Source organism: Spathaspora passalidarum (genome assembly GCF_000223485.1).
Source record: "Spathaspora passalidarum NRRL Y-27907 unplaced genomic scaffold SPAPAscaffold_4, whole genome shotgun sequence".
Classification (NCBI taxonomy): domain Eukaryota; kingdom Fungi; phylum Ascomycota; class Pichiomycetes; order Serinales; family Debaryomycetaceae; genus Spathaspora; species Spathaspora passalidarum.
In genome coordinates, this window is record NW_006767428.1 from 1,244,015 (window position 1) to 1,259,859 (window position 15,845).

At 38.0% G+C, this 15,845-nt stretch overlaps 5 protein-coding genes across 5 annotated transcripts; 4 read left to right on the forward strand and 1 right to left on the reverse strand. All coding sequences in view use genetic code 12, as the record gives it.

Moving 5' to 3' along the window:
- Positions 1–410: 410 nt before the first annotated feature.
- Positions 411–2,478, forward strand: MTS1 (Mts1p; the record flags this gene model as incomplete). Its single annotated transcript, XM_007375666.1, has 1 exon — positions 411–2,478. The coding sequence occupies one exon, from the start codon at positions 441–443 to the stop codon at positions 1,977–1,979; it is 1,539 nt and encodes a 512-aa protein (XP_007375728.1).
- Positions 2,479–2,988: 510 nt separating this feature from the next.
- Positions 2,989–4,644, forward strand: MLS1 (malate synthase; the record flags this gene model as incomplete). Its single annotated transcript, XM_007375667.1, has 1 exon — positions 2,989–4,644. One exon carries the CDS (start codon positions 2,989–2,991, stop codon positions 4,642–4,644), a length of 1,656 nt encoding a protein of 551 aa, XP_007375729.1.
- A 2,008-nt stretch (positions 4,645–6,652) lies between these two features.
- Positions 6,653–8,520, forward strand: MDR1 (MFS transporter; the record flags this gene model as incomplete). The annotated part of the gene is made up of 1 exon (XM_007375668.1): positions 6,653–8,520. One exon carries the CDS (start codon positions 7,071–7,073, stop codon positions 8,376–8,378), a length of 1,308 nt encoding a protein of 435 aa, XP_007375730.1.
- Positions 8,521–10,388: 1,868 nt separating this feature from the next.
- SPAPADRAFT_61523 (uncharacterized protein) lies at positions 10,389–11,405 on the reverse strand (the record flags this gene model as incomplete). The annotated part of the gene is made up of 1 exon (XM_007375669.1): positions 10,389–11,405. The coding sequence occupies one exon, from the start codon at positions 11,268–11,270 to the stop codon at positions 10,788–10,790; it is 483 nt and encodes a 160-aa protein (XP_007375731.1).
- A 2,139-nt stretch (positions 11,406–13,544) lies between these two features.
- Positions 13,545–15,193, forward strand: SEC2 (guanine nucleotide exchange factor; the record flags this gene model as incomplete). Its single annotated transcript, XM_007375670.1, has 1 exon — positions 13,545–15,193. The coding sequence occupies one exon, from the start codon at positions 13,726–13,728 to the stop codon at positions 14,896–14,898; it is 1,173 nt and encodes a 390-aa protein (XP_007375732.1).
- Positions 15,194–15,845: the final 652 nt, after the last annotated feature.

A 15,845-nucleotide genomic window follows, 5' to 3' on the forward strand; every position in this document is an offset into this window, starting at 1 on the left:
TTCAGATGATAAAAATTATTATCGTCTCCCCTCTTTGGTCTGAAGTTGATTGCTAGAGCAATCCACAAAGCAAATCCCAAGACCATCATTGGCTAACGTCACAAGAGCTTAAATGTTGAAATCAATTGACTGTAAGTTGGTAGTTAGTGTGCAAGTGGTTACATGTGTGTCTGTCGCTGCGGCTCATGGGCGCAGTAAGCGTATGGTGATAAAAAAAAAATAATTCGCCCGAGTTGTATTGTCTGAAAAAATTACTCTCGAGATTAAATTTTTCTTGGATTAACGTGTAAGTGTCTTGTTTGTCTGTCTGTCTGTCTGGCGCTTTGTTGCTGAAAAATCTCAACAACAAAAAAAAAAAATTAAATTAAAAAAACGTTGCTTGTCCTTCCAAAAAAGTTCCCTGATCAATTGACTCTTCTTCTCTTAAATCAATTGAATCAATGTTACAAGACGTTCAGTTTATTACCACCCCTGAAGCCAAGCCTCAACCGGCCGCTTCAAATGAATGTGGTGTTTGGACCAGTGATTCTCCCTCCATCCACAACGCTCCCTTGCCAGCGGATGGTCCTGGATCCACCCATTTCTCCAACCTCGCCTTGTTGGGTTTCTTAACCCTTATCCCAGCATACATCGTCCGCAAAATCGGATTAGGATTCAAGTCCTGGGTCGTGCTTGCCTTGTTGTTGGCCGTTCCTATCTTGATGGCCTACTGGACTGTGTTGTCTACTTACTCCCCCCGTATCAATGAAAAGGTCAAGTACCCAAACCGTCCAATCTCCTACTACTTGGAGTACCACACCGATGAATTAAAGGCCAAGTACGAAACCTCAAATGGTGGTAAGGGTAAGAAAATCCCAATTGAAACTTTCCAAGAATTGTTCTTTGAAGGTAAGGTCAGTTTCAAGGGTGATTGTTTGGATGTGTTGGAATACAAGCACGATTGGGCCACTTTCCAATTCACCTTGTCCTTGTTTAGATTCTTCCTCTTGGGTATGATTCCTGAAGTCATCATGCATTCCAAGTCCCAAGATGAAGAACAAGTTAGAGAACATTACGACCGTGGTGACGATTTCTACACTTGGTTCCTCGGTCCAAGAATGATCTACACTTCTGGTGTCATTAGTGACATCACCAAGGAAGAATCTCTTGAGCAATTGCAAGACAACAAGTTGAAGATTGTTGCTGACAAGATTGACTTGAAAGAAGGTGAACATGTTTTAGATTTGGGTTGTGGTTGGGGTACTTGGGCTACCTACGCTTCCTCCCAATATGGTGCCAAGGTCACTGGTATTACTTTAGGTAAGAACCAAACCAAGTGGGGTACCACCTTGTTGAAGGACTATGGTGTTGATTCTGACCAATCTCGTATTGTCTGTGTTGATTATCGTGATGCTCCAAAGTCTTCCAAGGCCAATGGTAAGTATGACAAGATCACTTGTTTAGAAATGGCTGAACACGTTGGTATCAGAAGATTCACTGCTTTCTTACAACAAGTCAGCGACTCTTTAGAAGATGATGGGTTATTCTACTTACAATACGCCGGATTGAGAAAGAACTGGCAATATGAAGACTTGAACTGGGGTTTATTCATGAACAAGTACATTTTCCCTGGTGCTGATGCCTCTACTCCATTGAGTTTTGTTGCTTCTTGTTTGGAATCCGTTGGTTTTGAAATTGTGTCTGTTGACAACATCGGTGTTCACTACTCTGCCACCTTATGGAGATGGTACAGAAACTGGATTGGTAACAAGGATAAGGTTGTTAACAAGTATGGTGTCAAATGGTATAGAATTTGGGAATTCTTTTTAGCCTCCTCCACTGTGGCTTCCAGAAACGGTACTGCTACTTGTTACCAATTTGTTTTGAGAAAGAATTTGAACTCTTATAGAAGAGTTAACTATATTCCTAAACAAAAGGGATTATTGGCTCCAGTTCAAGAAGGTACTCAATGGGCCAAAGAATACAATAATTTCTATTAATCGGTATTTGAAAGTTCAAATCCCATAGACGATTGTAAAAGAAAAGACAATAATGTTCTTTGTTGCAGAAGTAACTCCATTTATATGTAAGTGTATAGATTAATCGTATTGCTGCAAACCAATTAAAACGTGTATGGAACAAAATCTCACCTAAACTTTTTAAAAAAAAAATATTTTCTGAGATTATCCTCGGAGTTTCCCAAGTTACTCGGGGTTTCATCTCCAACCAGAAATTCCTTATTTTAGAAAGATAGAGCGGAACAATGGGGATGGTGAATGGATATCACAGGTGAATTCCATATATTGACTCGTACCTTTGTGACTCAAGGTCGAGCGGATAACCGGATTATTCGAGATCCTGTAGCAATCGTAATCTAGCAGAGATCTTCTTCAATGCCCGTGAAATACCAGCATGTCAAGACACCTGCTCCATACACAAACAAATACACACGCACACACCTTCAGTATAAATTTCACTAATCCGGAGTCTGAGTCCGAGTAGTGTAAATTTCACTAATGCTAAAAGATAGGAAAAAGAAATCAAAAAAAAAAAAATAGAGAGAGGTTACTGCCTCAATGCAAGCACCCCACAATTTAACCGCGGATTCCAGTTTAATCATTCGATTGAAGTTTTTCTGTAATTAGTATTGCAGTTTGGAGGTGTTTTGCCGGTGCCGAGCCACGGAGTTTCATGCAAGAATTATTTTTCATATGACTCGCATAGAATACCCCGGCAGGAGTCAATTATTTTATGTCTTCCGTTAGCACGAATACTGCATACAAACCCGTTTATCTACCCATAAACCCACATAGTTTAAAAAAAATATTCTGGGGTAATTTTTAATGTCTGCGCTTTTTTTTTCATGTCGATAATGGTTGGTTGCTTAAATTTTTTTTGACTTGGGATTGGGAAACTATAAATTCAGAGTAATTCCCATGTGTCTTTAAAGCTTCTTCCTTTTTTCAAATTTTCTTATCCTCTTTCTTTTCTTTACATCTTCAGATAATCATGTCTTCTCCATTCCCAAAAACTGCCGATAAATTAAAAGGTGTTCAAATCTTAGGTGCTGTTCCATCTGAAGCCAGACACATTCTTAACCCAGAAGCTCTCGCTCTTGTTGCTACTTTACATCGTTCGTTCGAAGCCACTAGACAAGAATTGTTGGCTGCCAGAAAGAACCAACAAAGATTAAGAGATGAAGGTTACTTGCCAGACTTTTTACCAGAAACCGCCTACATCAGAGACGACGCAACCTGGACTGGTCCTCCATTAGCCCCATGCTTGGAAGACAGACGTGTGGAAATCACCGGTCCAACCGACCGTAAGATGGTTATCAATGCTTTGAACTCGGGTGTTGCTACTTATATGGCTGATTTTGAAGACTCGTTGGCTCCAACTTGGCACAATTTGGTTGATGGTCAAGTCAACCTTTACGATGCTGTCCGTAGAAATTTAACCGCTAACATTAACGGAAAACCATACGCTTTGAACTTGGACCCAGGAAGACGTATTCCAACTTTGATTGTCAGACCAAGAGGATGGCACTTGACCGAAAAGCACGTTTTGGTTGATGGTAAACCTGTTTCTGGTGGTATTTTCGATTTCGCCATTTACTTTTACAATAATGCCAAGGAAAGTTTGAATCAAGGCTTTGGTCCTTACTTTTACTTGCCAAAGATGGAACACCACTTGGAAGCCAAGTTATGGAATGATATCTTCAACCATGCCCAAAACTACGTTGGTATTCCAAGAGGTACCATTAGAGCTTCTGTTTTGATTGAAACTTTACCTGCTGCTTTCCAAATGGATGAAATCATTTACCAATTGAGAGACCACATTGCTGGTTTGAACTGTGGTAGATGGGATTACATCTTCTCCTACATTAAATCCTTGAGAAACCACCCAGAATTTATCTTGCCAGATAGATCTCAAGTCAACATGGCCTCCCCATTCATGGCTTCCTACGTTAAGTTATTAGTTCACACCACCCACAAAAGAAAGGTTCACGCTTTAGGTGGTATGGCTGCTCAAATTCCAATCAAGGAAGACCCAGAAAGAAACAGAATTGCTTTGGAAAATGTCGCCAAGGACAAGTTGAGAGAAGTTCAACGTGGGTGTGATTCCTGTTGGGTTGCCCATCCAGCTTTGGTTCCTGTTGTTTTGAAGGTTTTCAACGAACACATGAAGGGTCCAAACCAAATTGACTTGCCACCAAGAGAACCATACAAGAAGATTACCCAACGTGACTTATTGAGTCCATTTGTCAAGGATGCCAAGATTACCGAACAAGGTATCAGAACCAACATTGTCATTGGTATTCTCTACATTGAAGCTTGGTTAAGACACGTTGGTTGTGTTCCTATAAATTTCTTGATGGAAGACGCCGCCACTGCTGAAGTTTCCCGTTCGCAAATTTACCAATGGGTCACTCACGGTGCCAAGACTGACGCTGGTAAGACCGTTACCAAGCAATATGTCAAGCAATTGTTGGAAGAAGAATACGCCAAGTTGGTTAAGAATGCTAGACCAGGAAACAAGCTTAAGAGAGCTTATGAATACTTTGCTCCTGAAGCTCTTGCTGAAAGATATTCTGATTTCCTCACCACATTGATTTATGATGAAGTTACTACTATCGGTAGATCTGTTCCTGCTGAAAGATTGTAAATGATTAGGGCTGGACTCTAGCTGGTTATCATTTTGTTTTTTATCAATTGTTATTTATTTATAGTATTAAACATATTTATGGACTTTACTTGTAGAATATGCTAGTATATCCTGCCAAGTTAGTGGGGCGCAAATTGGCTTAAATTCGATTGCGCCTGTGTCTGTTCTTTAAATAAATCAAGTGTTTACATTTAGGTTGTGAATGACCATTATGGGACGGATTTAACAAACTGGGTCCTCCTAAGCAACCTTCGGTGCCCCCTTACTAAGCATTTACTAAGCCTAGGGCACTAATTTAAACAATACCCCATATTGTGAAGTTTATTTTAGTAAATCGTAATTGACATCAAGATTTGAGCTCCTTATTTTGCATCCGTGGTATCACATATAATGCAACTTGTGACATGTATCTGGGCTTGATGTTCCTGATAAATTCATGTGACTGTTGGTTGGACGAATTGGAGTTATGGTATGATCCAATGCTCGGTTATTTAGCTATTTAGTTTTATTGAATTATTCAACACCTGTGATTATGATATCATTAGAAAATATTACCAGAATTAACTAAGCACATGAAATGCTTATCTGAAAAATTCCTAAGCATTGGTTCAGCCTTGTTCACGGGGAGATTCGGGAACACGTTCGGATGCCATGGAAACTGTTAGATTACTTTCATTTCGTAAGTGCTTATTCCTTTGAATAGACAACTTGACACGTACTTAATCTGGCATCGCCACTTGATTGAACATATTAGAGTTTGTAAAACGTGATTTAAAATAGGATTTTCCAGTATAGGAACAATTGCTGATTTCTGTACGGCAACGATCAAAGTACTTACCGAGTCTTCCATATACGGCAAGACTAGAAATAAACCTAGTCTCTACATCATGTAATTCCGTATTTGTCAGAAGTGCGGGAAGGACTTAGGATATAAACGTTTACTCCGCCCGATTATTTTTAGGTACCTTACAAACGTTAACCGACTAAAACAATAAGACCTCGGTGATTAACTTTCGACTTACTATTTTTTCTGTGTCGCTGAAGAAATTGTGCTCGGTAAAGGCCTTTTGTCCGTCGGAGATAAATAGTAGCTCATCAGAAGTGTTACAGATCGAATGGGCTGTCCAAGGCATGATTGAGGACGTAGTATAGAAAACTATTATATTAAACGTGATATGCAAGAGACGTGTTCACCAGCTATGCCATAGAACGTCATATGCGAGGGGGGCTAAAGTTCGGCCGAACGTTTGACAGTGATGATTCAGCCGTAACTGGAACCAATTTATTTTTTTGGGGTGGCTGAAAATAGATTACTAATTTTTTTTTTTTATCCCTCAACAAAAAAATTTAATGGGTGCAATTTTTGATGGCGATGGAAATGTACCGTATATTTCATCATCATTTTTATTTCTTTGCTCACTTTATCTGAAGTACCAAGAATAGCTTTGCTGGTCGTTATTTGGTGTTTTTTGCCCATTGGACAGAGTTGTAGTGGTTTAACAGAGATGTTGTTTTGGCGGTTCTAACTATGTATGACTCACTTTCTGAATTCAAAACAAACAAACAAATAATAAAGAGATGAGCCAACACGATGTCAAAATGTAGTCGTTGATCAAAGAGCTCAAACTTTTACACCCGATCAGATAAGTAGTTAGTACCACAGTAAACCCCCAGCTTTGTTTCGGCTTTTATGATTACCAAACTTTGTAGGGTTAGTAATCAATCACTTGAAATTGTGGATACTTGATAACCAATTAAAAAAAAAAAAGATACATCCGAATTTCCCAATAGGGCATTGTCCGGTTTGAGCACCTACAAAAGTTATTCCGTGCTTGACCTTGTGGGTGTAAAAAATAATATTTTCGCCAGGGCAAAGTTGCCAACATTTGCTCTTGAATAAAGTTGTAAAAACTTTATCGCCGCTTGAATTCCTAATATAAATATCCTTGCAATTCTCTCTCCTCCTTTCCTCGATTCCTAGATTCATCCACTATAGTCTTTTTTGATTTTTTTTTTAAGTCAAAGAAACAGATATATTTTACAAATATTACACATTTAAATAAGGTTTATTAGACGCTGATAAAATGGCTCCTAGATTAATCAGAGATTCCTTTGTAGGAAGACTAATCTATCACTTGACAAGTCACAAGTACTTCAACTATCCTGAAGAACAACCAGGGTACATTGTTCCTGAAAAGTATTTGGCAGAATCCAAACCTGAATCTAACTTTGACAAAGAAGCAATTGAGGTCGATGCCAATGCTCCTTCAAATTCTTCAGTTGACAGTGAAGGTACTAAACAACCAAATGATGATATAATTGTCACTTGGGAAAGTGATGATGATCCCGAAAACCCCTTGAATTGGCCAATTGCCAAGAAGGCATTTGTAATTTTCCAAGTTTCATTTTTGACTACTTCGGTTTACATGGGTTCTGCCGTTTACACCCCTGGTATTGAAGAAATCATGCAAGAGTTTAACATTAGTGTTACTGTTGCTACATTACCATTAACCCTTTTCGTTCTTGGTTATGCTGTTGGTCCATTGGTGTTCAGTCCACTTTCCGAAAATGCCGTTTTTGGAAGAACTTCGATTTATATCTTAACCTTGGCCATGTTTGTTATTTTACAAATACCAACTGCATTGGTGCACAATATTGCTGGATTATGTGTCTTGAGATTCTTGGCTGGGGTTTTTGCTTCTCCATGTTTAGCCACTGGTGGTGCTACTGTTGCTGATGTCTTGACACCTCCATATATTCCTGTTGGATTAGCCTCATGGGCTTTAGGTGCTGTTTGTGGTCCTTCATTTGGTCCATTCTTTGGTGCTATCTTGGTTACCAAGGCAAGTTGGAGATGGACTTTCTGGTTTATGTGTATTCTTGCTGGTTTCTCTCTTTTCTTCTTGTCTTGGTCCTTCCCAGAAACTTATGGTAAGACTTTGTTATACCGTAAGGCCAAGAGATTAAGAGGTATTACTGGTAATCAAAGATTGATTTCTGAAGGTGAAATTGAAAATAGAAGCATGACCATCCATGAAATTGCCATTGACACTTTATGGAGACCAATTGAAATCTTTATCATGGAACCAGTTATCCTTATGATTAACATTTACATTGCTTTGGTCTATAGTATCTTTTATCTTTTCTTTGAAGTTTACCCAATCTTCTTCCAAGAAATCAGAGGATTCACTTTAATTGAATTAGGGTTGACTTATTTCGGTACTATCATTGGTATTTGGATTGCCGCTGCTATCTACATCCCTATTGTTCGTCAAGTATTTACAAAGAGACTTCTTAGAGGTGAAGGTATCCAACCAGAAGTATTCATGCCATTGGCAATTGCTGGTTCCATCTGTATGCCAATTGGGTTATTCATTTTTGGCTGGTCTGCTACTCGTCATACCCATTGGATTGGTCCAATTATTGGGGGTGCTATTTTCGCTGCTGGTGGGTTTATGATTTTCCAAACCTTGTTTTGTTTCATTGCCGGTTCTTTCCAATACGTTGGTTCGATTTTCGCTGGTAACAATTTGTTCAGATCAATTACCGCTGGTTGTTTCCCATTGTTTGGAAGACCATTGTATAACAACTTAGCCACTAAGGAATTCCCCGTGGCCTGGGGTGCATCGCTTTTAGCATTTATTGCGCTTGGTATGATTGCCATTCCTGTTTTGTTCTACTTGAATGGTCCAAAGTTGAGAGCTAGATCTAAGTATGCTTTACACTGGGGTTAAATGGTAAATAATGGGTGATCTTGTTTATAGTTGGTTTTTCATGATTTTTGATTTTGTTTTGTTTTGTTTTTTTTAATTTTAGTTCAATCTAGATTTAATAGATTAATTAGTAATGTATTTTAAATTTAGCATGTTTGGTTATGGAGCGTCATCAGAGTTGCAGCCATTGCAAAGCGGGGAACATTGTGGCTTGGTACGATAGATAAAACGTTTGACGTGCATAGAAGTTTGCGCGCATGATTTCAAATTATTGTCAAATTCTAGAACAGTCTGCGAGGGGTGCAGTTGGGGTTGACATTAAATTTAACAACAGTGAACATGTTATAACTAATGCTTGACGTGACATGTGTGACATGTGTGACATGTAATTTGATTAACAGCAAAGTGAGTGGGTATAGAAACTAGGTGGTTTTTTTTGCTTGTCAGCAATTCTGGTTCTAGGCGAATCAAATTTTCTAATGTTTTGGCGCAAAATTTGTTCAAATGTTACTAGAAATAATTTAGGTATATCTCACAAATAAATTTTGGACTTCTGGCCATTGATCCGGATCCACTCACCCGAATTCTACTTTAGCATGTTCATACCTAAGCTTAGATACCACTTAGATAAGACCGGAGAACTACTCGGTGAATCACCCCAATGTAGTTGTTGACAACGGTTCCATTCCACCGAATTTTTTTCCAGGAACCTATCTGTACACGAAATGTGGTACGATCATACAATACATTAGAACAATGGAAACCGATTGTTCATATTTTTTTTAGTGTTCAGAAAAAACGATGCGTTACCTGTAAAAATTTTTATTCGACCTTCTTTTTGCGTTTTTGTGTAGTAATAAAACAAACCAGGTTTCGGACTTTTACAACCCATTGGGAACGAATTTGAAATCTACAGCAATTGAAAAATCTACAGGTAATTGAAATTCAAACATAAAGAAATGTAGTATTAACTATTAACCAAGAACTGAATTATAATCTATTAAATAAACCCTAAACAAAAATAAAAGTAACGTAGTAAGTTGTAGCAAGTTTGCAGCATGTTTACTTTCTAACGGAGAAGCTGAAGAAATCACCAAAGAAAGAACCTTGGAACTTAGATTCGAATTGCTTAGCGTTACTTCTGATTTCAGCCATGATTTGAGCTTCCTTTTCAGCAGCGGTCATCTTGTTAACTTGTTGAGCTGGCATTGTAATGTGTGTATATGTTTAAGATATCGAGTAATGTAAAACTGATGATAGAAGAAAGAAGGAATTCAGAAATTGAAAACAGGAATTAATTCTGATATTTATATTAAACTTGAAAAATTTAAATCACTCACGGATGCGTCATTTTTTTGCAATCACCTCTGTTCGGACTAATGGTGATGATGAAGAGGGGTTAGAAAAGTACAAGAAATTTCTTTTTTTTTGTTTGTTATTCGCGAGGCGTTCTCTTTCTAATAATAGTCAAGGCTTGACACAATTTCAGAGAGAGAAACAACAAAAAAAAATTTCTTTTTTCTTGCATTCGTCCGCTAATTAATCCGATCACTTCCTTTTCGGGCATTAGCTCCCCTTTGGCCCGAGAAAATTTGTATGAGCTAATGCATGTTGCAAGATGCATTCCTTAGATTTCCGACATATAGCGGTGTGGAAATCAGACATCTTACGATCCGAATGAGTCAACTTGCATACATTAAATTCGTCACCTCTTCAACCTTACTACAGAAATCGGGATTTCTTTGTTTACTCTAATTTAAAATATTATTGTGCATTGTACTACCTTTTTTTTTTTTTTTAACTATGGTTATTCGCTTAATTTCTGAACCCACACGAGTCCGACACGTTTGCACCGTTTGCACCGATTGAGAAATCGAGCCAATAAGAGTCACATCTAATTTTCAAATTATTAGCTTTTATCTCATGTGGTATTGATACACAAATTTGATGTGCAAGTTTACAGAATAACGCTACCCAATTCTATACAATGCAGAGAGGTATATGGGGATTTCTTTTTACCTTGGCGAGTTTCACACTGAGTTCTTAACAGCGAAAGCGAATTGGTCTTTTCTTTTTAGGCAATTTTCCACTCCCCTTTTCTTTTTTTTTTTCTTGTTTTTCTTACCATCGCTTGATGCTTCTCGCACGAACGCAAAAAAATATTTTTTTTTTGAATGTTCCATTCTGGATGAATGGAACTAAACCAAATGGCATTTAGTGGAATAAACCGGGCATAGCCTCTTGTCAAAACAAACACACATCCCATGGGGAGTTCGGCGTTTACGGTATTGCTTGATATCATTATTTTCTTGATGTAAATCTTATCAGTCACACTCTCCCCCCACCTTAGTTCTCCACCATTCGGCGATTGCTTCTAGTGATGTCACCACACACACTGTAAATCTCCACAATTTGCACCCACTCCAATTTTTACACCCCTAGCTCACTAATATATCTTACTCTTTCGTCGAACCAGCGACTTATTCCATCCCTCGAAACCACATTTGCTCCATCGCAACATTCAAATATACTCAGATTGATTCTGACAAATTTAATACTGGCGTTACTCTTGAACAAATACAATGCATTCGAACGAAGTTCATACATATCATCAAAATATACCCCTGGTATCATTCGATTGTATTGAAGGAAGGGAGGTAGAGACGTGGTTATTCGAGGGATGTCCAAGTACTTCAAATTGGGAAGCTTGCCCACTAGATGGGGAAGATCATCATGACTGGACCCACCGAACCACACTCGTAAACTGGTCAAGTTAGCAAGTTGAGATATTCCACTATATAGTGATTGAGGTACGCGACCGGTGCGCACAAATGTGCTTTCCTGAATCACATCAAGGGATAGCTTTGTTAATTTGGTAAAATTCGTAATTGCAAACACGTATTTTTCCGTCATTTGTTCCCAATCGTCATATAGGTGTATAGTTATGTCTAATGCATGTAAATGAGGGATTGCCTCAAGAAAATCAGGTATGTAATCATAAGTTTGTCGTATATCTAACGATAATTGACGTAAATTGGTCAATTCCAATGCAAATGGCAAAATAAATGACGATTTATCAACATTATCTTCAATTAAACCAGTCAAGCTTAATGACCGTAACTTCTTCATATTAATCGAATTCTTTAGGATATAACCATCACTACTACTTACATTAATATCAATCAAACTCAACCTTGACAAACCCTCAAGATATTCTAATTTACTCTTGGTGAAGATATTGCAGATACTACTAGATGGGTCATTTTCAATCAAATTGTAATCTCCTTCGCATTGTTTCTTCAAAACTAAGCACTTTAAGCGTTTACTAACTACCAGTTCGTCATTCTTATTTATGAGGAGATTATTGATAATTTTCCTAACTCGCAACAGATCGTGAAATGGCATGATTTGAAAATTAGTGATGTTTGGGAACTTCAAATTCTGATAAAAATAATCCCATTGACTGACTTCGTCACAATCGTTTAAATAATTACTGAACTTGATATTGAGTACCAATGTAGTCAATGATTCCTTATTGGGTAAATTACTTAAAAATTGCAATCTAAAATTATCATTAATCCAAATCAACTTATTTAAATGACGCAATTTCTGAAAAAACAATATTAATTCAGTATTCCACGTATAGTCATAAATATCAAATGAATCAGGCAAGTTGATACACTGAAGTTCAGTAATATAAGGATCGGTTTCCTTGCCTGAATGGACCACCTTGATAAATCGCTTCAAGTTGTATGCACTGTTAATGTATGTTCTACCAGATTGGTATATTTCATTGGTATCACAGAAATTGAATTTAGAATCAATGACAACGGACAGATATAGCCGGGGCAAAGACAGGATATAACAGGCTTTATTGACCACCAACAAGTTAAGACAATCGAACTGAGAAAGGTACAGACTTATTTTAATCCGTAATTCAATGGGAAGCTTATCGAAGGTGATTGGCGTTGTTGATGTTGCATCAAACAAGGAGAACAGTCTTGGTGTTGACATTGCCAAACCTCTAGGCAGAGAACTTACACATACCGGACCAGTCACCAACCGCGGCAGGGGCAGTCTGATCATCGACTGATTCAGAGTGCTCCACATATGTGTATTCCTAGTCATTGGTGGAACCAAAGCAAGCAACGAAAGATAAAGGTCATCAGACAACCGCTTTATAAGGAGAGAGGGGGGAAAAAAAGAGATTTGGCGGATAAGGCTTAATGCGGGGGAGGGCAGAACCGAAGGGAGGACGAGTAACTATAAATAAATTAGTGCAACTACCAATATGAATAGATGCATCCAGCGAGAATCAACAAATGCGAGCTTCCCAAGCATACCAGAATAATCATACACATTTTAAGCGAGTGTTGTAAGTTAACGATCCAGAGACAAGAACCACAAAAGTCAAAGCATAAACAATAAGTAAGACACACCAGAAAAAAAAAAAAAAACCAAAAAAAAAAGCCAACGTTTATCAAACTACGTGTTCTACCCTATCGCTGCCCTTCGTTATTCCCTTCAACAATACATACATCAATTGAGAAATATGAGTGAAGAGGAGGATATCAGTCAGAGATTGGCAGAAGAAGTTGGCCACTTATCAACCAAACTTGTCACGGCCGTTAATAAGCAAGTCGAGTTAGAAGAAACTGTGCTTAGTTTGAGGAAACAACTTCTGGCATTACGAGACCAGAATGCTACTTTTTCGGAAAATGATCAAAAATATCGTGAACTTTTACCCAAATATACCCAACTCCAACAAGAATACAAAGAATCTGATGAAAAGCGAGAAGTGGCTGAAAAAGAAAATTCTAAATTACAAAGTGAAGTGGAAGAATTGACAGCATCACTTTTCGACGAGGCAAATACTATGGTCAGTAATGCCCTGAGAGAAACTCATAATTTCAAAGTAAAAAATAGGAAATTGTACGAAGAGCTTGAGGAAAAAGACATCATAATCACAGATTTACAAGAGCAATTACGAGACCTCAAGGAAATGGTTATTCGAATTGAAGAACACCATCGGGTATTGTCCATGAGTAATACTCCTAAAGTAGAACAGCCAGAAATTTTCGACCAAATATCAACAATTACCGAAGCCACAGCACCTCTCGGTAGAATCATCAGTAACACCGGGGAAATCACTACGGGGGAAACACCCCTCGCCAATGATGAGATTTATCATTGGCAACAATTACAAGCAGTTGTATATTCCCCGATGATCACTGCCATACGGTTTGATTTAAATAATTACAATAAAGATTTCAAGACGTTTGTGTATGCCTTGATAAAACCAGATTTCCAATTTGATTTAGTTCACTTGAAAGCATTACCATTCTTTAAGAAAATTTGGCATGACGAAATGGAAACAGCCATACCCACAATTCCTGCTTTACCTAGCACATCTACATTTTTGAACAGATGGCAAAAGGGTAAGAATTTCTGGAGTTCTGTATGCGAAGGACGAGTATCAATTGAGCCAGTGAAGGGAACAAACGAAAGTTTTAAATTAGCTTACAGGGGAAGTATGTCTCATGTAACCCCTGTAGCCATCCGGGACTCTTGTTCATTCTGTGGTGAATCTCGGAATGATAATTTGGAACATGCTCGAATGCATTATTTCAAGATATTGGAGCCAATTGGCGATGATGTGATTGCATCATATCCATTATGTAATTATTGTTTGATCAAGTTGCGTAATGTGTGTGATTTGTTTGCTAAATTACGAGTTATCAAGTCTAATGTGTTTAAACTTAAACCAAACTCAGCATTTGATGATATAGCAACCACAACAAATACATTTGGGCAATTTAAGCGATCAACCAGCGGTTCAATTCCAAAGAATGGAGATGAATCTCCAGTTACAACTCTATCCTCGACAGAAACATTAATGAATAGTCAAGTTCAACAGATTGAATTGGATAAAGTTGAAGAATCGAAGTTGATTAAGTTATACATGATGGTACTATTGGTACGGTTAAAGATATTTTGGAGTAAGATTGGATTTTGGGATAATGTTGACCGAATTAGTGAGATTAATTTGGATGAGATTCATTATGAAACCTTTGAATATTTAATTCCTAAACTGGAATCAAGGGCAAGTACAGCTGACAAAAATGAAGGAGAGCAGGAGGAAGAGCAGGGGGCCAAGGTCGCATCTGAAACTGCTAAGGGGGAAACTGAAGATGTGGATGCTGGTGCTCATGATGATTCTAGATCTGATGCCGAAGAATTTATTGATACGCAAGATAAATTCGAACAAAGTACTGTGGACGAACACGCTGAGCAAGCACCGCCAGCAAATAATGAGAATAGCCACGAACAAGAAACAAAGCCCGAAGAAGAACTGGAGCCAGTTGAATCTAGCGAAAGCCAAGATACACAAGAGACACAACAGGAAAGAGACGAAGGGGAGCCTGGGGCAACTGAAATGTACCGTTCTAATTCGAAGAAATTTAGAGCCAAAATGGACAGCGATCTAGATCACACGTTAGAGATGTTGGCTGAAAATATTGAAGTAAACACTGTCGAGTAAGGGCTTTTACTAGATATGCGACAATTAATCGGGGTTAGATCTTGTGTGTCACATGAAGAGGGGGGGGTTTCGTGTCTATTGCCGAGCGATACGTTTGCCAGCATATGAGAAGTGGCAATGGCGCAAAATTTCTTTTCCAATGTAGATAGAAAAAGGATACTTTTCTTCGTTTAGTTCTTTTTGCTCATGTAATTTATAAATAAGGTTTGGATGCATTCTTCGTAGGCAACCACATACTTTTGAAAGGAATTTACTACCGAGCACGCATATAAAATATAAATACATTGATGGCGATCAAAAAAAAACATAAAGTTAATGTTGGTTAGATACGGATCAAACCAGACGCGATATTTAGAAATATCTAACGGTAGAACACAATATGAAACAGCAACATTACAAAAAAAATAGTGGTGCAAAATAAAGCAAGACCAAACAGGGTAAAAAATGGTGTGGATAAATAACGCGACATGCCTCGTATGGGGCGCAAAAAAAAAGTGACAAAAACGGGAAAAATAAACTTGACGGGGGGATAAGGTACTGATAGCCGAAGTAAAAATCAAGTCAGTTATTGGACCACAATGTTTGTGTGCAGTTCATTGACTGGATCCTTGATCTAAATATAAACTTGGAGAAAGAAATTTCTATTCTTGTATAAATCTATTGGAAGTTTGACTGGGATCTGGTATGGCTAGTTATCTATATTTAACACACACACACACATATATATATATATAAATTGAAAGTGATGAGTCGATCAAGAACTTTGTTCCTTGCATCTGCACGAAGCGATGCATGCCAAGGGCACCGATTGTTTATTAGCGAGACGAGTACAAGATTGCATCATAAAAGTTTTAAGTTCCCCGACTTGAAAATACGAATTTTCTTTATTTTTTTTTATTACCGCATTATTTCTTAGCAACCGAACCAGCTATTTGTAGCAACACGGA